Raw genomic sequence first — 26,122 nt, forward strand, 5'->3', positions numbered from 1 at the left:
CATTGTATAGAACATTATTTCTACTATTCCATTGGCCTGCTCCTCACTTCCTCCAGATATTTTTGTGTGTCTCCACATCTTTCAGTGTGACCCTATCACTAAAGGTTTCTCTGAGAATAAAGGTTATTTGAAGATAGTAAGTCCAACTGTCTCCATGCTCTCTTCACTTTGCTCTTCCTCACTGCCTTTGTCACCATTGACATCCAGGTACTTCACTGTTATTTCTCTGGTCACCTCTGCTCCCACAATAGAATGATACTTACTACACAGTATTTGCTATTCCTCCAACTGCATGGTCCATCAACTGATGTTCCCAATGGTCTGAAACACTTTTGTCCAAGTACCTACATGACTAACTCTTCCTTCCTTCAAATCTTTGCTCAAATGCCAACGTTTCATTGAAGTCTACCTTGACCACTCTATGTCTGGTTGCTTCCTCATGCCCCTACTCCGTCACTTAAGCTGTTTTACATTTTATTTTTTTACGGCACTTCTCACCTCCTAACATGTTGTATCACTGATTTTCGTATTTTTGTTTGTTTCCCCCTGCTGAGAATTTACAATCTATAAATACTATAGTTGGTAAGCCAGACTTCCATATCAACATATAAGCCTTTCTTTCCTGGCATATATGAGTTGCTTATACTAATTGATTGCAATTAATCCATAAATATCAATAAATTTACACATTTAACTTAAAAGAGGTCACATTTTCTGCATGCATGCAACACAATTTAAAATTAATATTTGAGGGTTACCTGGGTGGCTCAGTCAGTTGAGCATCCAACTTCGGCTCAGGTCATGATCTCACAGCTCGTGAGGTTGAGCCCTGCGTCAGGCTCTGTGCTGACCGCTCGGAGCCTGGAGCCTGCTTCAGATTCTGTGCCTCCCTCTCTCTCTGCCCCAACCCACTCACATTCTGTCTCTGTCTCTCTCAAAAATATATAAACATTAAAAAATAAAATAAAATTAATATTAAAAAAAGAAAAAAATGTGTCATTTAGCTTGCAAATTAAAAACACAGACTTTTTAAAATATTGAATTATTATTAGTCAAGTAAGAAATAAAAAAATATAACTTTACCTTATCTAATAATAGGCCACAATGGGAATAATTAATATCACTACATATAAGTTAAAAGTGAAGTAACACTCAGATTAATAATGCAAATATTAATTTCCTGTATTATTAAACAGATAGCAAAATGTGAATAAAACAAGAAGTCATTACTAGGTGCAGAAGCAAAAACAAACAAAAAATTAATTGAACCTGAAGGGAAGTGGAATTTGCCACTCCCAAAATATGTCTCTTTGGAGTAAGCGTTTTTCTTGTGCTGGTGATTTTTAAGAAATAGTAGACACAACAGAAGCTCTGAAAACCAAGTAGAACTCACTGTTTTGTAAAAGACATTTACATTTATAAGGAAAAAGTCCATTGATGTAAATGTCTCCCTCTTTGTACCAGGAAGAAGAGAACTAAATCTCTAGAAACTACCAAGAATGGAGAAGGCATGAATTTAAATCTGAATAAGGAGCATGCCCTTTTTTTTCTGTGATTTTCCTAGTAACTTCCTACAACTGGCTTCCATCTTTTGTGTTTAACAGGAGATAGTGTTTAAGGTGGTGACTTGGGCCACTTGGGGAGTTAGTTTTCTTGGTCATCTTGTCACCTGAAACTAGGTTCACCTCTTGGTGGGTGTGGAGCCAAAAGATACAACCATGTCAAGGAGTAGAAAGGAAGGATTTTACTTGCAACAAGTAAAATAGAACACTGGGGATATTTCCCTAAACAGTCTCCTCAGACAACAAAATTGGGGAAGTTTTAAGCTAAGGGTGCATGCATATTCATGAAGGGGCTGACACAATGGGAGATTCAGCATAGAATTGGGGCAAAAGTCACCTTAAGGTGATAGAGTCTGTCATAGTTGACCAAAGTTGAGTGGGCGGGCAAGAGTCAGTATCATCAATTCCCTGGCTCCAACTGGTCCAGTGTTTGAGGGCTCAAAGAAACTTAAATCCTGCAAAAATAACTCAAAAATATGTTTGGGGTAAGATGTGCTGGTCAGGCATAGATCACAAGATGGCCAAGACCTAAAATGATTTTTCTTATGTTAAGAAAGCGCTCTCTTTTTCTGGGGCCACCTAACTCTTTCTGGTTACAATCTCCCATGTATACAATAAATATGCAAGTTATAACACTTCTGTTTGTTTTTCTTTTGTTAATATGTCTTTTATTATGAGAGGAGGGGGTGTCTCAGCCAAGAATCTAGAAAGGTAGAGGAAAAATTATTTTTCCTTGCCCGTAAGCCTTATAAAATAGGAGAAATAAAATGGTAAAACTTTGATATAAATTGATGTATTGAACACAAGAAAGAATAGAAATAACTTCTTCACCATCCCAGTCAAAAATTTAGAGCATCCCAAAAGAAAATCACCCCATCAGACTCTTCATTGTGTGACTTCTAAGGAAAAAGACAACTATTTTCTCAAACCTATCATAGCTACATTTAGTCCTTGAACTTTTGTCCTTGGAGACATGCCAAGCAATCTTCCTTAGAAATTGGTCCACAGGGATGACCAAATGTTGCATTATCTTCAGTCCCCAGTACATGAGGTGTCCTGGAATTATCAGGATGACAGGTAAGACATATTCTTCTCTGCTTATGTTCAGAATAGATTCCTGATATTCTTTTTAGAAATAATTTTCCTGTTTGACCAGGACCTGAACAAAATTTCCAGGTTGATTATTTTTTATTTCAGAATAAAATAAAATGAATGCACTAAAATTTAAAGAGAACTTAAAGAAAACAAATATTATATTACAGAAATTTTCAGCTCAAATGTTTTTCATATTTGATTTGTGAGCAGAACTTGAGGTTGACAAACTTCTAGGCGGATCGTGTTGGAAGAAAGGTTTTTTTCCCCTCCAACTTTGGTTCACAGTAAGTATTATTCTCTCAAAATTAGAGGTCTTAATTTAGTTGGGATCAAATATAATGGAGACATTATCAGAACAGTATGCATGCACATGTCATTTAGACTTTCCCCAAATAATGTCAGGATTTGTGGAATCAGAAATATAGAGTTAGTGGAATCAGGGTCTATGAGTAATGCATATATTTTCAAACTTTTATTTTAAATGTTCAGATTAGGAAAACACACCTTTTGGAAACTAAAACTAATATGGGGTCTACAATTTTAATACACTTAACTAAAGTCCTCTAAGTTTGAAATTTGTCATTTGTATTAAATAATATTGAAAAAAAAGGACACTGAATGATGCGTTAAAATTGTTTTTATACCATCATTTATGATTTATCTAACTTTTTTTCAGGTTTGCTGAAATTAATTATAAACAAGAATATAGTAGTATGAGCATGCTCTCTGGAGTCAATCTAACTTGTAGAATCACAGAGCAACATTTAATAGTTCTGACTCTGAATAAGTTTCTTGAACTTTTTCTCATATAAAAAATGTGGCTAAGAGTAGTCGCACCTGGGGTACAATATGTCACATGGACTAAATACATTAAGAAGCATTTAGAACAGACTGGGCTCATTTTAATTATTCAACATGTTAGCTTTCATTATCTTGTATTCAAAGGTGAATTTATTTCCATTTTTTTTGGCAATCAAATTAAGATTTTTTTCAGTCATATTTTATAAATCACTCATTATCATCAATTTCTAGAAACACCCCACTAATGTAAATACACCATGTCATTCACATAAACACACTTTTTGAAGTCATTCCTGTTAAGGGTCAACTTTGATTTTTTTCACAGTTCAAAGCAGTTGAAAGCTATGGGTAGAAAGAATAACACACATGTGCCTGACTTCATCCTTATGGGGCTGACAGATTCTGAAGAGGTCCAGCTGGTCCTTTTCATGCTGTTTCTCCTGATATACCTGGTTACTGTGCTGGGAAATGCAGGGATGATATTGATCATCCGCCTGGATCTCCAGCTTCACACCCCCATGTATTTTTTCCTCCGTCACCTGTCATTTCTTGACCTCAGTTACTCAACTGTCATCACACCTAAAACCTTACAGAACTTACTGACTTCCACCAAGTATATTTCATACACGAGCTGCTTCACCCAGATGTCCTTTTTTGTCTTCTTGGGCGCCACTGAATGTTTCCTTCTCTCCTCAATGGCCTATGATCGCTATGTCGCTATCTGCGATCCTCTGCACTACCCAGTGGTTATGTCCTCAAGGTTCTGCTCTCACCTCATCTTTGGGTCCTATATGATTGGCTTTGTGGACTCCTTTGTCAATGGGCTTTGCATGAGCAGGTTGCATTTCTGCGACTCCAATGTAATCCATCACTTTTTCTGTGACACAACCCCAGTTTTAGCCTTGTCTTGCACTGACACACATGACATTGAAATCATGATATTTATTGTCGCTGGCTCCACTCTAATGGTGTCTCTTATCACAATATCTGTGTCCTATGTGTCCATTCTGTCTACTATCCTGAAAATTACTTCCACTTCAGGAAAGAAAAAAGCCTTCTCTACTTGTGCCTCTCATCTCCTGGGAGTCGCCATCTTTTATGGCACTATGATTTTTACTTATTTAAAGCCAAGTAAGTCTTATTCCTTGGGAAAGGATCAAGTGGCTTCTGTTTTTTATACTATTGTGATCCCCATGCTGAATCCACTCATTTATAGTCTCAGGAACAAAGAAGTGAAAAACGCTCTCCTTAGAGTCATGCGGAAGGGCGAGGGCTCTGGGCAGTTGAAATAGGTGATGCTCAACTTTTCAGTTCATTGCTCTTCTTCTTCCATATAGTGTATTTCTTTTGTCTCTCTCCAAAAACTCCTTTAATTTGTTTGTATTTCCATTGAACCATTCTTTACTTGACCAAATATGATCTCGGACATTTCCAGGAAGATGTCTTTAGAAATTCCATGTTGTAATTGAAAACCATGAAATATGTTTTAAATCTATGGTCTAACCGCGTGTTTTTTTTTCAGTGTTGAATGTTTTTATTTATTTTTATTTATTGTCAGTTAACAAACATACAGTGTAGTCTTGGCTTCAGGAGTAGATTCCCAGGATTCATCACTTATATACAACACCTAGTGCTTATCAGAACAAGTGCCCTTCTCAATGCCCATCATCCATTTTTCCCACCCCCCACTGCCATCAATACTCAGTTTATTCTCTGTATTTAAAAGTCTCTTAAGGTTTGTCTCTCTCTCTGTTTGTATCTTATTTTTCCTTCCCTTTCCCTGTGGTCTTCTGTTAAGTTTCTCAAGTTCCACATATGAATCATATCTTATGATATCTGTCTTTCTCTGATTGACTTATTTCACTTGGCATAATAACTTCCAGTTCCATCCACGTTGTTGCAAATGGCAAGATTTTATTCTTTTTCATCACCAAGTAGCATTCCATTGTGTATATATACCACATCTTCTTTACCCATTCATCAGTTGATGGACATGTGGACTTTTTCCATAATTTGGCTATTGTTGATAGTGCTTCTATAAACATTATGGTAAATGCATGTGTTTTAAGGGCAACTGATGTGCAAAATGAGACAATATAGTTGTCATCTTTTAAACTCTATCAAACAAATTCCCATGAATAGAGTTCTTCAGAGATCTTTATTATGGAAAAGAACTCCATTTTTGGCACGATACCAGTTTCAGAAATCATTTTGTTTGTTATATAGAGAAAAAATTGGCAGAGTGATTATGAGAACTTGCTGTGAAACCAAACATTCAAGTATTTGGATTCTACACTACCCTTTTAGCTGTATAACCCTCAATGGATCACTGAAAATCTAAGCCTCAGTTTTCTCAACTGTACAAGATAAATAATAATACCAGGGCTATCTAGTTAATTATAAAGATTAGATCAGATAATAGATGTGAAGCATTCAAGGCAGTCCTAATAAATGTGGGCCATTATCATTAGAAGGCTTACATTCCTGCAATATTGTCAATGCACAATGGCTTTTTCTTAAAGAATTTTCACTCGTGTTTTATAAATTACTTTTTGCCAACTTAACTGACAAACAACTAAGGAAAAGCTCAGCATTTCACAGTTTTGGATTTAAAATGGTTTATGTTGGGGCGCCTGGGTGGCTCAGTCGGTTGGGCGTCCGACTTCGGCTCAGGTCATGATCTCACAGCTCGTGAGTTCGAGCCCCGCATCGGGCTCTGTGCTGATGGCTCAGAGCCTGGAGCCTGCTTCTGCTTCTGCGTCTCCCTCTCTCTCTCTGCCCCTAACCCACTCGCATTCTGTCTCTGTCTCTGTCTCTGTCAAAAATAAATAAACATTAAAAAAAATAAAAAAATAAAATGGTTTATGTTAACATTGGAGAATGCTTGGAAACCACGGAAAAGAGGAAGGAAATAGAAATGCCTTAACAGTCTTTAACAGTTTTGCGTGTGTTCTTCTGGATCTATAGTTATGTACGCATGTGCGTATATTACATACATAAGCAAAATTTCTGTCATTTTCCATGTGTTTTTCTACACTTTCTGTACACACTTGAAAGTTTAACTTTTGATAATTCCTTTATCGTTGAAATCTGAGATGAACATGTTCTGAATATTTGGGAAAAAATTAAGAGTCTCATGTTGCAGTGCTTTGGATCTGAAATGTAAATGTACCAACTTAAAAATCTGTATGCAGTGACATCTCTTTGGTGGCTACCTGCTAAACATTTAAAAACCTTACCTTTCTGTGACATTTAATAAGCTTCAGTAGACAGCTGCTTTGTTGAAGCTTTGTGTGTTTTCTCAAAACTCATTGCTTTTCTCCTCATTTTTATAGATTTGCTATGGTCACTAAAAATAAATGTTGAATTAAGTGTTCGACTCATTTGTTTTAATATTTTTTTTCAACTTTTTTTTTGTTTTTTTTGTTCTTTTTGTTTTTTATTTTTGGGACAGAGAGAGACAGAGCATGAACGGGGGAGGGACAGAGAGAGGGAGACACAGAATCGGAAACAGGCTCCAGGCTCCGAGCCGTCAGCCCAGAGCCTGACGCGGGGCTCGAACTCACAGACCGCGAGATCGTGACCTGGCTGAAGTCGGACGCTTAACCGACTGCGCCACCCAGGCGCCCCTGTTTTAATTTTTTAACAGAGACAAGCTGTAAAGCCAAGAAATGACAAAGAGTTCAGAATTTGTGGCAGCCCGTAAACTGTAGTCATACTGCTGAAATTTCCTTTATTTTTACATTTTCTCTCTCCATAATCTGAATTACAATTTTAGTTTTCTCTGCTATGTAAATGTTAAGAATGTATTTTTCCACTTTCCAAGTATCTGTTTCTTTTGTTTAAACTTTTGTAACTAGATAGTTTTCATTCAAGCAATAATTTTATAACATTTTCACTTTTTGAAATGTATCACATTTTTTGTATAACTATAGTTCATTATTTTTCCTACATGCTTTTTTAAGTGTTCAAAATAAAGTGCAAAAGTGTAAACTTTCTTTTAGAAGTTAAAAGTTTAAAAATTTTTCACTAATTCAGAGCGCCCGGTGGCTCAGTCGGTTGAACGTCTGACTTCAGCTCAGGTCATGATCTTACGGCTTGTGAGTTCCAGTCCCGTGTCCCTCTCGTTAACAACCGGAACCTGCTTCGGATTCTGTGTCTCCCTCTCTCTCTGCCCCTCCCCTGCTCGTGCTCCATCTCTCTCTCAAAAATAAACATTAAAAAATTTTTAAAAAATTGTTTTCACTAATTCAAAAGTACCGAAAAACCTATTCAAACCTTCTAAATATGCATTATTTTCCTCCACTTAATTTATTTTACAAGTTTCCTGCTCATATATCATGCCATTTAAAATTATTGTGACTTAGTTTTTGCTTTGATATCCATGTGGTCTAGACTCTTTCTTTAGAGCTATTGTTACCTGTTTTTGTTTGCAATTGGTAACGAGTGTATGATAAACACTTGTTGATAACAAGTGTATGATAAATACCATATTATTGTTGAATAATATACTTTTTGGCTGCTTTTTCATCTTTTACATGCACTATGTCATTTAATACATTTACCGGTCTTTTCATTTTTCTGATCTTTTTTATAAACTATCTTTTCACCTTGTTTTCATTTAGGTCTACTTCTGTGATTAGGAAATGCACTCTGCTGGCTTGAATTGGCAAAGATGGCCAATAGATTCTGTGATTGTGCAGACAGCACTTAGGTTGAACACATGCTAATTAAATTATATTAAATTTCTAATTAAAATAGAACTACTGTAATTTTTTATAATACAATTTGGAAAGCATTATGTATTACATACATGTAACTATAATCTATGCACAATATGAAAGATTTAGACTGTTTGTGTTTGCCCTATAAAATTCCCTGTTACGTAAGTGCATATCATATTTTATGTAAAATGTGGTCTAGACATAATTTAAGACGTACTATTTTTGCTTTTGGTGCCATGCCAAAATGCTATTTAATACAAATATGTTAAAGAAATAAGAGTAGAATAGAGTATGTCAAAAATACAAGGGGTGTGTGAGTGGCTCAGTTGATTAAGCAACTGACCCTTGATCTCAGCTCAGGTCATGATCTCATGGGTTTGTGAGTTCAAGCCCTGCATTGGGCCACACGCTGTCAGTGTGGAACCTGCTTGAGATTCTCTTTCTCTCTCTCTCTGTCTCTCTGTTTCTCTCTGTCTCTCTCCATCCCTCCCCCCACCTCGTCTCTTTCTGCCTCTCTCTCTCTCTCTCTCTCTCTCTCGGAATAAACTTAAAAATACATTAGAAAAAAAGAGCATGTCAAAAATATGAAAAGCTGTGCCTGCTTCCAGGTAATTGATAGTGTTGGTAATAGCATATTTTGTTGAGCACTTACCATGTGCCAGACAATATTCAAAGGATATAACATATCCTCACAAGATAACTTTTAGGTAGGTACTAGCAATATCCAAATGTTAATCTCACATAACAGAAAGCAATCCTTCTATCCCTTCAGGTGGAGATGTAAGAATAATCCTATAATTTTCTTTATAGAAAATCACACCTAGTTCAGCTGCATACTATGTTGACTCTAGATACAGAATATATCTAGAGTCTATCTCTCAGCACATTCTCTGCCACCACATTGGCCCAAGGGACCTGGTCTCAGAATTATTGCTGCAGCCTTTCACTTTGGCCTTACCCATCATGAGTCTGATCTTGCTGTAAAAGCCAGGGTGATACTCTAAACCAGTAAATTGGATCATACCCACTTTCACAAATCCTACCAGACTTCTCATCCCTCTAAGAATAGAAACCAAAACTTTTACAAGCACCTATTGGTCCCAAATGATCTTGTGCCCCCTCCTTACATATAATAACTCATTCCTTAGAGTTCTGTCCATCATGCTTACTTTGTTTCAATAACATGCCCTCCTACCTCTGCTTGTACACGTTAGTCTTCACACTGCCTGGAATTTTCTCTTTTCTCCTCTTCACCCTGACACTTCCGACAACTGCATGACTTGGTCCTTACTCTGTTCTGAAGAATATCCCTTACCACCCGATTTAAAATTTTACCCATTCCTAGCCCTCTTTCATGCTCCATTTATTTCCCATAATGTTTTCTCTCCAACTAACATTTTATGTATTTAGCTCACGCCTTTTCTTTCTTATATCCCTCCTCTTCTGCCCTTGCACCCTGTAAGCTCTATGAGCGCAGGATTTTTACTTGTTTGTTCAATGTCATACCCCCATCACCTAGGGAACGGCCTCAACAGCTGTATCTGAAGGCTGCATTTTGCAGCTAATAAACCTAGAGCACAAAGAGATTAACTAACTGGTTCATAACTACTCCGTGTTAAAGAACAAGCTCACGTTGGAGCTCAGAGACTTTTCTCAGAGGTGAAAAAACAGAATTCATTGTTATATTAAAGCAAGCGTTAAATAATATACCAGGAGCTATATTGTCGGCACTCTAGAATTGCTGATGGAAGGCAGTGTGATTTTGACGATACTAGCTAAATTTTCTCAAACGGGTACAGTCCTACTTACCAAAAGAGAGATTCTGGAAAAGAAAGAACAACTTATCAGATGATGGTATGGTTCTGGAGAGAGAACCTGTAATAGTCAGGGCACAGGCTATGGTACTGTAATGAAGGGATTCAGAAATCAAGTGTCCCAACAAAGACAAAAACAAGTACCCTCAGTTATAACATTGCAGAGTTTAGCTGGCTAAGGTTTGTGGATGGCTCTTTTTCACCAGGTCATCCTGGGACCTGGGTTTCTTCTATGTTGTTGAATTGGTGTCGCCCAGATCTGTCCTCCTGTGCATCAGGGAAGAGGGTTCACCCAGCACTCTGCATATTGCGGTCTGGGAGAAAGGGGCAATTTTCACAATGGGAAAGCAATTCCCCTATTTTTGTTCATACAGACTTTTAAGGAGTTATTCAATTCATTTAATACATATAGGACTGTTCAGGTCACCCGTTTCTTCCGAAGTGACTATCTTTATGCAACTGCACGTTTCATTTAATTTTCAAAATTATTAACAGAGTTGTTTATACTATTCTATCATTACCCTTTTACTATTTCTGGGGACAAAGTGGCGCCCCTTCTTTCCCTCCTGATGTGGGTAATATGTATCTTCTGTCTTTACAATGGTGACCACGGGAATTATAATATGCATGTTTAGTATAGTACAGTTTACCTAAAATAATATAAAATACAACTTTTAATGTCAGAAACCCAAAGCAGTAAAGACCCACTTCTTCTCTCTTTTTCTTTCTTTTGTTGTCACAAATTTTACTTTTATGCCTGGTTTAAGCCAATAACGCATCAGCATAGTTTTACCTCATTTATTCTTTAAAGCACTTAGAATTAAGTGTCCAATATGTGTTAAATTTATCTTCATTGTAACATTTTTGGTATTACTCATATCCTTGTGTAGACACAAATTTTCTTCTGTTATCGTGCTTCCATTGTCCGGAAAAGTGTGGAAACATGTTTCCTGGCTATAAATTATTTCAGTGTGTGTATATTTATTTCCAGAAAGATTCTGTTTTGTTTTTTATCTTTTGAAGATTTTTAAAATATTTCCATGCGTATTACATTCTGATTGACAGTGATTATATTTCACTACTTTAAATGTTTCTTCATTATATCTGGTATGAATCATTTCTGATGGCATCTTCTATAATTCATATAATTTTTACTGTGTATGTGACATGCATTTTCCTCTGAATGCTATCATAATTATCTATTTATCTTCATTATTAATCAGTGGGACTAATGAGTCTAGGTGTGTTTTGTTTGTTGATCGGTTTGCTGTTTGTATTTTTCCTGTCTAGGGTCCACTGACCTTGGACCCATGGTTCGATGTTCCCTTAATTTTAGAAAAGTCATGGCCATTATCTTTTTAAATATTTCTTCTGATTAATTCCTTCTCTATTTTGTTCTGGATATTAGACTCTTTGATATTGTGCCATGATTATTAGATACTTTTATTCTCACTTTTTCTATAGCTTTCATTCTGTTGGCTTAATTCCTGTAGTTTATCTTCCAGTTTTCTGCCTGTTTCTCAACCTCTTTGATATACTGAGGAACCTGTTGAAGGAATTATTTGTCTCTGGTACTGTGAGTGTGTAGGTGTGTGTTTATTTCTAGAGTTTCACTGGACACTTCTTCATGGTTTCCATCCATCTGATGAAATACATACTCACTTATCTAATGTTACTGTCTCTACTAGATCTTTCGACCTAGTAATTTCAATGTTTAGTCAAGACCCCCAGCAACACCTGCTTTTAAAAAGTTGATTTACTACGATTCTTATGAGCTATTCTTACTATTTTTGGCTGGAGGCTGCAGAGAAAACTACAGTGAAGCCAAAACTTCTCTTTCTAGGCTCCTCTGCTTTCCCCAATCTCCCAAACCTGGCTTTCATGTACACATATACATACATGTATTTAAAAAATAACATTTTTATTTATTTTTGAGAGACAGAGAGAGACAGAGCATGAGTGGGGGAGGAACAGAGAGAGAGGGAGATACAGAATCCAAAGCAGGCTCCAGACTCCGAGCTGTCAGCACAGAGCCCGACGCGGGGCTCGAACTCACAAACCGTGAGATCATGACCTGAGCCGAAGTCAGACGCTTAACTGACTGAGCCACCTAGGCCCCCTGATATATTTAATTTAGTTACTTTCTTCCTACCTTCTTGCCTGGTGGTTATATCTTTCTCCCACCTTTTACAAAGGTGAAACAGTTCATGTGTCTCATCTCCTCCTGGAGGAACTTGTCTCCCCTTTCGATTCAGATTACTTGGATGTTTGCAAATTCTGCTTTCTGATAGACTCATGAAAAGTTATAATTGTGTAGATTGGCTGGATTTTTAAAAACATTATTTGCAGCTTTCTAAACCCAAGTGGAAGTGGAAATTTATTTATTTATTTATTTATTTATTTATTTATTTATTTAAAATTTTAATTCCAGTGTAGTTACGATACAGTGTTATGTTAGTTTCAGGTATAGGGTATAACGATTCAACAATTCCATTTAGTACTCAGCGTTCATCAAGATAAGTGTTCTCTTAATCCCCTTCACCTATTTATATACTCTTTTAAGTCCCATCCAGTGGGGTAATTTCAAATATCTCCTTTCTAGATAATGCCACATGTATAGTGCAATATTTACCTGGCATTCCAGTTCTGCACCTTGAATATATAATGAAATTTCAGAATCAGCATAGATATAACTGACAACACTGATCTCCTTTCTTCCTTTCTTCCTCCCTCTCTCCCCTCTCTTTTTCTTGACTTTTTATTCTGTCTTCATCTTATTAATCATCCACGCTCAAAAGCTGAACATTCTACATGTTTCAATAAATGGAATAAATTTTGAAATCTAGTGGAAACCATTTTAAATGTATTCCTTTTTATTTCTGCCAATGACTTAAAGAAGATTTTTACTACTTCCGAAATTACGGGCTGGAAGCCAGATAATGCAGTTGGCAAAGTGAAAAACTTAGTGTATTCTTCCATTCCATGTCACAATGTGCTTAAAAGCAGGGACAGACATCCAACATACTTTTCAGTTTTGCTTAATGGAAAAAGTGTCCTTGGGGCACCTGGGTGGCTCAGTCAGTTAAGAGACTTCAGCTTAGGTCATGATCTCACAGTCCCTGGGTTTGAGCCCCACGTTGCGCTCTGTGCTGACAGCTCAGAGCCTGGAGCCTGCTTCGGATTCTGTGTCTCCCTCTCTCTCTCTCTCTCTCTGTCCCTCCTCAGCTCAAGCTCTGTCTCTCTCAAAAAAAAAAAAAAGATAATAAACAAATAAGCGTTAAAAATGGTAAAAATATCCTTTTTTATGAACTAATTTCTTTTGAAATTGCTTTTCATTGCCTCTTTTAATGTTTGATCCTGGAACTGTAAGGTGATAGGTACAGGAAGCAAAATTGTAGGGGGCGGTCACTAAGGATAGTAGTGAGTGGTACCACTCCCATTTCAACCTTTGGATTCTTGGACCTGTGAATCCTGGCTCTGGGAGACCTGGTACCATATACTAGATGATAAATGAGAGCATATATAGCCTTTATCTATGATCTTTATTGAAAATGTCCAAGAAGAGAAAGACACTAAAAACAAACAAAATATTTTTTATTGTAACTTTTTCAAGTGGAGACAATATACGTCATTCTTAATTTTTGAAATTTAATGTGAAATTTAATGTAAATTTAATATGAACAATACAATTAATTGATAAACCAATTTTTTTGAAACACTCTTTTCATTGCCTCTTTTACATCTTTGTTCCTTAAACTGTAGATGATGGGATTCAGCATGGGAATCACAATGCTGTAAAACATTGACACTATCACGTCATGGTCCAGAGCATAGCTGGAACTCGGTCTCACATACATGAAGAGGATGGTTCCATGATATATTGACACTCCAGTTAGGTGAGAGCCACATGTAGAAAAGACTTTCCGCCTCCCTGCAGCAGAATGAATCTTCAGAATGGCCAACAAAATGAAACCATAGGAGATCAGAACTGTCAGGATAGTGACGATCTCAATGGAGCCCACAAGGTAGAAGAGCAGGAGCTGGTTTGTGTGAGTGTCAGAACAAGAAATGGCGAGGAGAGGAGGGATGTCACAAAAGACATGTCTAATTTCATTGGATGCGCAGAAGGACAGGCTGAATGTGGCCACTGTGTGTACGGAAGCATGCAAAATGCCACCCACGCAGGAAGCAATGATGAGTGGCACATAGACTCTGGGTGACATGCTCACTGAGTACAGGAGAGGGTTGTAGATGGCGACATAGCGGTCATATGCCATTGCAGCCAAGAGAAAGCATTCTGTGGTCCCAAAGGTAACAGCCAGAAACATCTGTGTTGCACATCCAAGGAATGAAATGATTTTATTCTTTGACATGAAATCTACTAACATATTTGGAGTAATAACTGAGGAAAAACAAGCATCCACAGATGATAACACACTTAGAAAATAGTACATGGGATTGTGGAGCCGGGAATCCCCAATGACTAATGAAACTAAAACCAAATTCCCCATCATAGTAAAGAGGTAGATTGCTAGAAACAGGAAGAATAAGATTGTCTGCAGCTCAAGCTTATCTGTGAAGCCCTTCAGTACAAATATGGTGACTTCCGTGTGATTCTTCATGTCGAAACCTCATGGAACAAACTTGAAGATACTAATACAATTGTAATTCATATTAATATGATAAAAGTGGCCATTCGTGTGACTCATGGAAAGTGAACTCTGTCCTCGTATTTATTTCTTGGCAATGAATAATATCCCATTAGTTGATGAGGAGACAGTGACACGATGATGGATCAGAGGTTGAATGCACTCACTGTAGAATTAAATGGAAGATTGGAGATTTTACTCATCGGCTCAACTTAGGTCATTTCTAAAACTGAGGCCAAATGGGTGATTTACAACTGATTTCTATTAGCTGTTTTCCTATTAAATCACAGTGCACTGCTATGTATGTTTTTCTTACAACATAAAAACGAAGATAGTGTATCAATGAACACAACATTGGAATTCACATCAGAATTCTAAACGTTTCAGCAAGTGTGTAAAATTATTTGCTATAATCTACTCACCTATAGCATTATGACATCAATATTTATCTCAAAACATTGGAACAAATATTGAAGAAAATGTGTTAATGAAATTAAATATTCAAATTAATTTAAAATAGAGAATATACTAAATTAGGTTAGTTTGACAGATTAACAGCCAATTGGATCGTAATATTTTAGAGGTTTAAATCTAAAAGCTTTCTAACTCCATTAAGTTATTTTGAACAGAACAAACCAAGACTGTTTTCAAGAATATGGACCATGATTAGATATAAAATTCTATGACAACATATGTTTCATTCAATGTGTTTTTGAAATACATATTATTCTTTGGAAGATAAATATTTGGTCATTTGTATGGGTTTTGGAGGTCTACATTATTGATAATGTATGTTTTTCTCTTCTTTCGGAATTCTATGTTGAAAATGAAAGAATTATAATAAAAAAATAGGAAATCTGTTTTTTTTTTCTTTCAGTATATTACACTTGATTATATAATGTTGATTTGGGATTCAGTGAATGAATAACTAGGTTATTATTATATAAAAGTAACAAATTCAGAAAATCAGTAATTAAAAATGTAACAAAAAATCTTCACACCTAGACATTACACTTAATATTTAAAAGAAGAAATAGTAGCAAGAAATGAAAGCTAGAATATGTAGAAAAAAAACTTTTCAGGCATAGTGTCGTGGTTAATCAAACTAGGAGTCAAAGTATTAGCTGAACCTGAATTCAAAGTTCCATTATTTGCCCATAATATAACAATAGTTGGAGAATAGGTTTTACAAATTATTACACTTAATTTTTTTTTAGATATTCACCCATAGGACATGTGAATCAGTCCTGAGGGCACATAATCTGCGGCAGATAATATTTGGTTAATTATTTAAATTCATAATGCAAGTCGAGCCCTAGTTTCAATACATTGACATGGGTACCATCAGTAAGAGAGACAGCCATTTGACAACGAATCGTGATAGAAAAAGAGGAAAGTGAATCCCAGCAACCTTCTAGGAACAGTAAAGTCAGTATCACTTAGAATTGTCAATATCGGCAGAAAACATTTTCATAGATTATTAGAAAGATTAAATGCAGAGAAAACCAGAAAAACACATCTGAGACATCAAAAAAAAAAAAGCAAATTTAAGGTGAATCCTATGTATTGGGAATAAAAGTTACAACAAAACAAATTAAGACGCTCAAACAAACCACTTATCCTAATTAACTGAATATTTTTGAGCTTCTTTAACATAATGAAATGCTTTTAAATATATCATTTCATTAAAAAAACAAAAAACAAAACAAAACAAAACAAAAAAAAACAACCTTGGGGCACCAGGGTGGCCCAGTCGGTTAAGCGTCTAACTTTGGCTTAGGTTATGATCTTACAGTTCATGGGTTCCAGCCCCGTGTCAGGCTCTGTGCTGACAGCTTGGACACTAGAACCTGCTTTGGATTCTGTGTCTCCCTTTCTCTCTCTGCCCCTCCCCTGCTGGCATTCTCTCTCTCTCAAATATAAATGAACATTTAAAAAAGAAGTAGGAGGATGGCTCCCCTCCCGGCAAAAAACAAAAACAAAAAAACCAAAAAACACCTTAATGAATTGACTGTGAAAACCTGAATACATTTTTTTCTTATGTTAGAAAAAAGGAAGAGTGCCTGGGTGGCTCAGCCCATTGAGCATCCAACTTTGGCTCAAATCATGATGTCATGATTCCTAAGTTCGAACCCCTCATCAGGCTCTCTGCTGTCATTGCAGAGCCTGCATCAGATCCTCTGTCCTCCTCTCTCTGCCCCTCCGTGCTCACACTGTCTCCCTCTCTCTCAAAAACAAATAAACATTTAAAAATTTTTAAAAAAGAAAAAAAACGCCATGGGGAAAATATCATGAATATTTACCAAAGGAAGGTTCAGATAAGAGTTTATGTAGATGAGGTAAAAACAGAAAAGAAAAAAAAAAAACCAGACTTTCATAAATATGATGAAACCAATCTATGTTTTAATGCAGCAAAGAGTCACATGAAAAAGCTCAACCCCAATACAACTCACGGCATCAGGTCAATGATATACTGGGTACAGGGACAATTACATAGATTTGGAATTTGGAAGTATGTTTTCTTCATTCAGCTCCATTAGTAAAAGCCATGTGTGATACCAGACTTTCTCTCCAAAGCAACCCTTCTTCTTTTTTTTTTCTTTAAGGTATTTTATTTCATTTTCAGTATAGTTATATTGTGTTATGTTAGTTTCAGGTGTAGGATACAGTGATTCAACTCCTCTTTCAAAGAGCTGTAAATCTAAGTGACAAAGTGGATACAAAAATGTACAACCAGGCAGACTAAGCATGTAAAACAATAAATATTTCAAGCCATTTTCTTTAAATACGCCCATTTTTAATAATTTTAAGATTCATATAATTAAATTTGCCATCAATATATTATTTTTTTTAAATAGTAAATATATGAGCACAACACCAATGTTACAGCTACATCATTGAAAACCAACGGACCAGAGCCTTGAACTAGATATTTTATTCTTTAGCTACATGTAACACATTTTTTTCTGATTGCTAATATGTACTTAAACATTTTTCCAGTAGATTAAATCCAGTGATTTATATTATGATTCTGTTTTTCCCTCTGCACACAATTTATGTCTAGATTAGAGACTAGTTTTGTGAATTGCATGATCCATTAATAATAACAACAAAAACAAAAAATAAAAATGCACACACAGATCCCCATAATCCTATGTGTCACATTACAGTGGGCTTAATTTTCTTTTTTTTTTGGGGGGGGGGGTAAATAAGATAATAAAAAAATTACAATATTTAACACTTCATTTAAATATTATATGAAACTATCTTTCTGTTAGGTGAGTATAACTAAATCAATATTAGTACATATATCAGACCCAGACTTACGAAGAGAGACTGTATTCTTAAAGAATTTAATAATGTATGATCAACATTTATAATTAATTCAAAGTCACTTCCAAAAATATAACTTTCATAGAAGGCAGAATACTCCAAATATTTTGGGCTCACTACTGAAGCTCTAAATTCACAAAGGAGTAGAGAACAGAGAACTAACATTTATTGAGCTGTAGGAATGGACTTTTGCACACATTACTTTATTTCCCTTTTGTAATAACTCTCACAGATAACAAGTGCCACAGCCAAGATTCAGTCTCAAGTGTCCTTCAGAGAGCACCCACTTTTCACCTTTTTTCATTGCTTCTTATTATGCCATAGCTTCATTCTGCAATTGACTTCCCTCCCCAGGACCTCCATTGGAATAAAACAAAATGTGTTTTTTTTTAATGTATTTAAATATTTTTAAGTCATCAAGACAAGAGAAACACTATGAAATAAGTCGTCATCTGAAGTGGCCAGCAAAATAAAATGAAAGGAATTATTATTTGCCTTATTATATTAAAATATAATATAAAATATAATATAAAATATTATTTGCCTTATTATATTAAAATATAAGTGCCCAGAGAGTTGAAAGAGTTAAATGTTTCCTTGCCCTCGATTGAAACATTTTATCTTGTTTCACTTTGAACTGGTCTGCCTTCTGACATCAAGAAAATGAAAATATAGATGTATTTGGAGACTTCTAATTGCTTTTACAAATTCAAATTCATTATTTTCCATTTCTTTTGTTTTATTCCAGGAAGTGTTGTTATCCAATTTTTAGACAGATCTGCATAAGTCCAGTTTGTGAAGAATGTATTCTATTCACCTGTACAATAGGCAACAAGTAAAAGCTTTAATATGAGGGATTTCATCACATATTTGACCTTGATGTTTTAGGTTTCATTTCCTAAATATTCTGCAAATTATCTGAAAACTTCTCTTACCTACAGAACAGCAAAGGCAGGTTTAGGTACCTTATGAATGTAGTTCATTTAGATTGCTTATATCCACTTACTCAGCTGTTGATAAAACTCAGAGGAGATGCCCTAATGGGAATATGGTCCAATTATCTCCTGGTTCAAAATAGCAATACAAGGATTTACTCAATAATAAAGAAGTAAGTAGTCTGGAATAATGTACTGTATGTTAATATTACAGAAAATAAATAGTTGTTTGATCCCTGGTTTAAAATAATGCCCTAAAGATGTATACAGACACTAGATAAAAAGTCTTTAGAACTGAGACATGCTCTTAATATAATAGCTCTGACACTGGGTTAGAGCTAACTTCTCTGAGAATCAATTCCCTCATCTGGGCAATATAAGCCATTTTTTTTAATTGTGACAGGTCAGTAAACATGGTAAACTAAAATGATGTAAAACTACAATATATCTCCTGCAGAATCTAGCAGATGGATTTATAGTCAATGAAAGGTATTACACGTTTACTCTGTACAAATCATAGAGTACATGGGTTTGATGAATACATTTAGAAGTGTGCCGTCTAAGCTTGCTGGAAGATTGATCATTATTCAAGGTAATAAGAAAAATCCAAAAACTCCCATAGGAATGTGGAGGAGACATTAAAAGTTTGAAGCTCTGTGGGACTTCATAAATCATGTAATTTTGTGACTACTAAATGTTAATGTAGTGTTTATTCAAATTAAATAAAAATATCTATCGATTGGTTGACAAACAGATGTTTATCACGTATACACGTGCAGTTCACTCATACACACACATACCGCTGGGACCAAAATAGAGACATTTAACATTTTTATTTTTTTTTTATTTTTCTTTAATTTTTTTAGGTGTCCCCCACTCTTACACAGGCTTAATCATGTTACAAAGGGTCCATAAAAAACTGGAATAGATCTCAGAAGTATGCCGTACATACTTGCTTTGGAAAAGACAGGGCTTCACTTAGAAGAAAAGCTGAGAATCATGTCAATTGAGTAAGGTAAATACGCTAGGAAAGTAAGTTTCAACAAGGGAGGGGTCTTCTGGAAAATGCAGGACTTATAAAGGATTGCTAGAGCAATACACAAGTCTAAAGTGTAGGGTAATCCTTTACAAGGCAACATCTGCTGTGGCACTTAAAGTAGCTGTACAATAATATTTTAAGACCTTCATAAAAACATGAGTCATCTTTGAACACAAAGCTGGAAAAGCTACTTGATATATCTCCAACTTCACATGCGCCTCCTGATAGTCAAAATGCCCATCCTATTGACACATTGAATGAATCAAAGGATTATTATTGAACTCTTTATAATTACATTTAAATTGCAAAAGGGTAAAAATAACCAAATAATGTTCAAAAGTTACCAAAATCAGAGCATCGACCCAGGCCATAAGGAATCAAATGAACCACATCAAATACATCTTAATATAAAACAAACAAAAAAAAAAATTAAATGACTGATGACTCAAGAATATCAAAGGTATCAGAAATGAGAATACAAGATATCAGAAGGATGAGGACATATGCTACAAAGAACTCAGAATAATAAACCAGAAAATGGAAATAAGGCAAAAACAGTAATCAAGAGTAATTTAATACATAGAAATTTAATACAAGAGTGGATGGTCACTACTGAAAGCATAATTAAGAAAGAGAAGAGAAAGAGAGATGAAGAAAAATCAGTTTCAAGTAAATAAGAGAATTAAGAATTTGATAGAAAATGACAGATCTAAAAGTACTAAGATATAATTTAAAAAACAGTAGAAATGTGACTCATACAAATATAAAATTGACATACAAAAATTTATAACTATCTGAATGAGTATATCAATAAAATGAGAGATATAGAATTTTTAAGAAATAAGGGTTTATGACATTTATTTGGAAAAGTTACAATAAAATATTTAGTTTCCTTTTTAATTTTATTGAAAAAATGTACACATAGAAAAGTACATACATCTCAAGAGTACAGCTTGATGAATTTTTAAATTGAACATACCCTTATAAACAAGCCCAAGAGAAAGAACATTTCCAGAACCCAGGGAACCTCCTGTATTCTTCCAGTCACTCTCTCCCATGTAAAGATAGCTATAGTATGAAACAGAGACTAATTTATGTAATAGCTAGTTTTTTTCAAGGACAGAGTTATCGCATTTTAATAAAATACAAAAAAAATCTACCATTTATATGTGCCAGTTACATAAATTTGAATAGACACACACAACTGTGTAACAATAACCACATTATGGGCAATAGAAATATTCTATATTGTAGAATTGTGGAATTCCTTTGTTAATTTCTACAAAAATGCTTTTCTTGGTTTTAACTCGGGTTGCATTGAATATATAGATAATTTGCAATTACATTTAATTAATAGATCAGTATCTTCTTTATCCCTTTCTTTCTTTCATTCTTTTGTTCTTAAATTCAAATCCCATGACCAACATTCCGTATCTATTAATTTAGTCTCCCCAGGTGTTGAGCTCAGGCACCTATGTATTTTAAACACATTTTTGAATAATTTATTTAAGTACATAGCCATGAACTAGTTTATAGATGAGTATACAAGATTTCCAAGACAAGACCCTGACCGACACAAAAAGTTTGACCTTTATCTCTGCCAGATCTCTCATATTTTGTTTATTACATAGAATATTAAATTTATCTATATAGTGTCCCATCTCTGCTTTCAATACTTCCTGTTTATGTATTCATATATTTTCTCCCTATTAAACTCTCAGTGAGTTTCAAGTATTTTTCATGCCACTTTAAAAGTTAAGTAAATATAGTAATCTTTATTAAATGATTATGAAGTTTGTCATACCTTATTTTGAGACAAGTAAACAGGTTATGTTCTCAGGAAGAAAGAACTGGGTTTTAGAGAATTTAAGTCATAAACCCAATGGCATATATTTATTTAGTATCTGAGCCAGGATTGTGTCCTGTAGCATTAGATTGTTTTCCAGCCCTATGTATTGCTCTGCCCTGAGGGCTATTTTATACCAGAGGCCAAAGTGTATTCATGTGATCATTTTTATCATGTAGCTCATGGTTCCAGAGCCACTCATTTACTATGAAAGAAACACATTAAATTATCTGTCTTTTCCGTCCCAGAAGATAATTACCTTATTTTCTCCTTGGAGCATCCCTGTGGACATCAAGAAGAGCTTGAAAGTCTGCTATAAAACTCCAAATGATCAGTGATCATAGGGTATGTTAGCTGAATGAGCAGTTCATTTCCACAGGTAAGAGGAAAGTGTTTCTTATTACTTACAGAATTCTTCAGAAGTCATAACCTTGAATCTCAAACTAGATTCCACATTATAATATTTAAATCTGAGATGGAAATTTCTAGTTAACTGAGAATTAAATTAAAATTGAACAAGGAAATTCCAGGGAACATTACAAGGATAATAGGAAAGACTCCTTGCATGTTTAGGTCAACAGATTTGGAAATTAGACATTTTATTTCACTTTCTTGATGGAATGTAACAGCTGGAATAAAGGTAGTTGAAATAAAGGGATGTATTACAAATTTAGGAAAATTATTAAATAGAGAGCAAATTAACTATCAACCAATCATCAGATACATGCCAGTTGAGGATCATAATTTGTTTTTCTAATGCAAACACATAAATGAATTTTAAATTTGTTTTACTGGTTAGCTGCTTGCTGAAGAAGCCACTTTAGTTTTATTTTCTTTTTTTTTAAGTCATGGTCTGCTTAAACTTGATGGCTTTATAAAAGAATTCAAACACACGAGGATGTTATTTTGTATTGTTTCCAGAAGACAACCTTTCCAGAATTATGGCATATCAAAATGAATTGCAACGTAGTCAACTGCCCATAGCTTATTTTTTAATCATTACAAAAATGATTTTGTATCATTTATTTAACAAAAGGTTCAATATGAAAATGCACATAACCTGATTTTTATATTGTAGTAAACAGGTGCTATGGGGAGGGGACATGTGGAAGCCATTTTGATTTCTTCTGATGAACACACACGTTGTTTATATTCGTTCCAAAGCTTCTAACATGATGATGCTATTTCCTCGTATACCACCATTCCAATGCTGCTCTTTTGCCCACTAGTTGCCATTTGCACACTTCCATCTATCATAAAGGGATTGAACCCCTGCAATGGTCCTTGGACATGTCTGCCATTTGATTTCAATGATAGTTTCTTGTCCATAATTTTTTTTTTCAACTCGGGAGGGTGAGCTTTGTTCATGGTGTCTACTCGACCACCTCAAAGATGCCTCCAAATGGAATGCACGGTGTTCTTCATGCTCCCGCTAGACACAGCTGCAAGTGTGGGACAGAGAAACCTGGTCTTCAATCCTGTCTTTGCTTCTAATTATCGGTATGACCACGGCCCGGTTATAGGTCAGGCTGTTTCTCAGTTTTCTCATCTATAAAAGGATGCTAAATTATTAATTTTGCAGGTTGCTATGCAAATGACATAAGATAATGTACACGCAATTTTTAACCCTCAGTAGCCACTTAATATCATGTGGTTGCAGCTATTATTGCTGTCCTTCTCAAGCTTAGCATTTATGACATTGTTCTCATAGATGTGCCCTGTGTATGTTTTCCAACTGTATTACAGGTGAAGAATTGAAACAATTAGTCTTCCAGATTGGTCTATTTTGTTAAAATTGAGAGTTTGTATTTTTGTCTATCTAATCTCTATCTCCTAAGATGAAATGAGCTAGATAAGGAAAAAAATTATTATGGACAAAATCATCAGGGGGATGTAAGTAGACATACTATCATTTTTCTGACATGACCAAAGTACAATGCAATGATAGCAATGAATTTCTAAGATGCCTGACACCATAGAGTATTGTGATGGTCAGAGAGGGCTGCCATGTATGACAAGGGCTAATATCTAAATCTAACATCCTATATTGTACTCATTTGTGAATATTTTGAATTCAAATAATTTTCACACTGTATTTCTCATTTATTTATTTTTTTTTAAATTTTTTTTCAACGTTTATTTATTTTTGGGACAGAGAGAGACAGAGCATGAACGGGGGAGGGGCAGAGAGAGAGGGAGACACAGAATCGGAAACAGGCTCCAGGCTCTGAGCCATCAGCCCAGAGCCTGATGCGGGGCTCGAACTCCCGGACCGCGAGATCGTGACCTGGCTGAAGTCGGACGCTTAACCGACTGTGCCACCCAGGCGCCCCTGTATTTCTCATTTAAATGCATCCCAGGGATACACATTTAGTTGGTCCCACTTTAACAACTGGACGCACACACACACGCGCACACACACACACACACACACACACACACAAGGAATTTCACACACATTTTACAAAATCTAGGACTAGTAACAGGTATGTAATTTTTATTATAATATTTTCAAATTTTTAAATTTCTATATTCATTCATATTTGAAGATTTTCAGACGATGCAATTGGAAGCAAGGTGGGAGAAAATTTAACAGAAAACAACTGGAAATTAACCCAATAATTGGCATAATTTGTTTAACATGAAAAATTTAACCAACAACTTAATAAAATAAGTTCTTTATTTATGCAGGATAATGTATCCTCTGGGACACAACTTCTTCATCACTGCCTTTTCTTTCACTGACAAAGATTTCAACGTGTCCTTCTAAGAAACAAACATGAGAATACATAAAGTGGATTCTATTTTCAAAAATATCGCCTTTAAAACCTGCAAATAAACACTAAAATGCCAGGGTTGACATTGGATTTAGATTTGTACACAATTAAGTTGAAAAATGTAACTGAGTTCACTACATTTATATTGACGGGTTTCACAGATAATTTTGAGGTGCAAATCTTCCTCTTTTTACTATTTCTAGCAATCTACCTTTTTACTCTGGTAGGAAATTTGGGGCTAGTTCTATTAGTCATTGGGGATTCTCGGCTACACAACCCCATGTACTACTTTCTGAGCGTATTGTCTTTCCTGGATGCCTGTTATTCTTCAGTTGTCACCCCAAAAATGTTGGTCAATTTCCTCGCAGAGAATAAAGCCATTTCCTATGTTGGATGTGCAGCGCAGATGCTTCTCTTTGTTACCTTTGGGACCACAGAATGCTTTCTCTTGGCTGCGATGGCATATGACCGCTATGTCGCCATCTACAACCCTCTCCTGTACTCAGTGAGCATGTCACCCAGAGTCTATGTGCCACTCATCGTTGCTTCCTACGTGGGTGGCATTTTGCATGCTTCCGTACACACCGTGGCCACATTCAGCCTGTCCTTCTGCGCATCCAATGAAATTAGACATGTCTTTTGTGACATCCCTCCTCTCCTCGCCATTTCTTGTTCTGACACTCACACAAACCAGCTCCTGCTCTTCTACCTTGTGGGCTCCATTGAGATCGTCACTATCCTGACAGTTCTGATCTCCTATGGTTTCATTTTGTTGGCCATTCGGAAGATTCATTCTGCTGCAGGGAGGCAGAAAGTCTTTTCTACATGTGGCTCTCACCTAACCGGAGTGTCAATATATCATGGAACCATCCTCTTCACGTACGTGAGACCGAGTTCCAGCTATGCTCTGGACCATGACATGATAGTCTCAACATTTTACACGATTGTGATTCCCATGCTGAATCCCATCATCTACAGTTTAAGGAACAAAGATGTAAAAGAAGCAATGAAAAAACTGTTTGGTAAAAATTGGTATATCAATAAAGTCTACTTTTCACATTGACCATTAAATTGAGAAAATTATGAATGCTATTGAGCATCTCCATATTAAAATAGAAATGTTTTGCTTTAGTTTATTTGTGTCTTTGTCTTCTTGCTATTTATTTTTATTTAAAGATTGTGGTCACATCTCACCTGTACATTTTTCACATATGTAGAAAATCTCTGTCATTCCTTTGCTTCTTCCTTAATTCATCTGGAAATACACACAGGCGCACACATACATTTATACACACATGTGTAAATACACATGCATCTGTGATGAGGCTGATTGTATTAACTTGCTCAGGCTGTCATAACAAAGTGCCACAGACTGGTGGCTTTCACAGCAGCAACCTATTGCTAACCGTTACAGAATCTGTAAGTCTGAAGGTGAAACGGAGTGAATTTCTTCCTCGTCCTCTCTCCTTCACTTGTAGATGGCAGTCTTCTCTTTCTGTCTCCACATGGTCATTCCTCTCTGTGTTTCTGCGTTCTGATCTCTTTTT

At 35.6% G+C, this 26,122-nt stretch overlaps 3 protein-coding genes and 1 pseudogene across 3 annotated transcripts; 2 read left to right on the forward strand and 2 right to left on the reverse strand.

Moving 5' to 3' along the window:
- The first annotated feature begins 3,802 nt into the window (after positions 1-3,802).
- On the forward strand, positions 3,803-4,750 carry LOC101080916 (olfactory receptor 8H1-like). The gene has a single exon (XM_003993336.2). It carries the CDS (start codon positions 3,803-3,805, stop codon positions 4,748-4,750), a length of 948 nt encoding a protein of 315 aa, XP_003993385.2.
- An 8,935-nt stretch (positions 4,751-13,685) lies between these two features.
- Positions 13,686-14,633, reverse strand: LOC101081163 (olfactory receptor 5T2-like). The gene has a single exon (XM_011286833.4). It carries the CDS (start codon positions 14,616-14,618, stop codon positions 13,686-13,688), a length of 933 nt encoding a protein of 310 aa, XP_011285135.1. The 5' UTR covers positions 14,619-14,633.
- Positions 14,634-22,945: 8,312 nt separating this feature from the next.
- LOC109492368 lies at positions 22,946-23,166 on the reverse strand (annotated as a pseudogene).
- A 1,464-nt stretch (positions 23,167-24,630) lies between these two features.
- Positions 24,631-25,638, forward strand: LOC105260995 (olfactory receptor 5T1-like). Its single transcript, XM_011286879.2, has one exon. The coding sequence runs from the start codon at positions 24,646-24,648 to the stop codon at positions 25,636-25,638; it is 993 nt and encodes a 330-aa protein (XP_011285181.1). The 5' UTR covers positions 24,631-24,645.
- The last annotated feature ends 484 nt before the right edge of the window (positions 25,639-26,122 follow it).

Source organism: Felis catus, chromosome D1 (assembly GCF_018350175.1).
Source record: "Felis catus isolate Fca126 chromosome D1, F.catus_Fca126_mat1.0, whole genome shotgun sequence".
Taxonomy (NCBI): Eukaryota; Metazoa; Chordata; class Mammalia; order Carnivora; family Felidae; genus Felis; species Felis catus.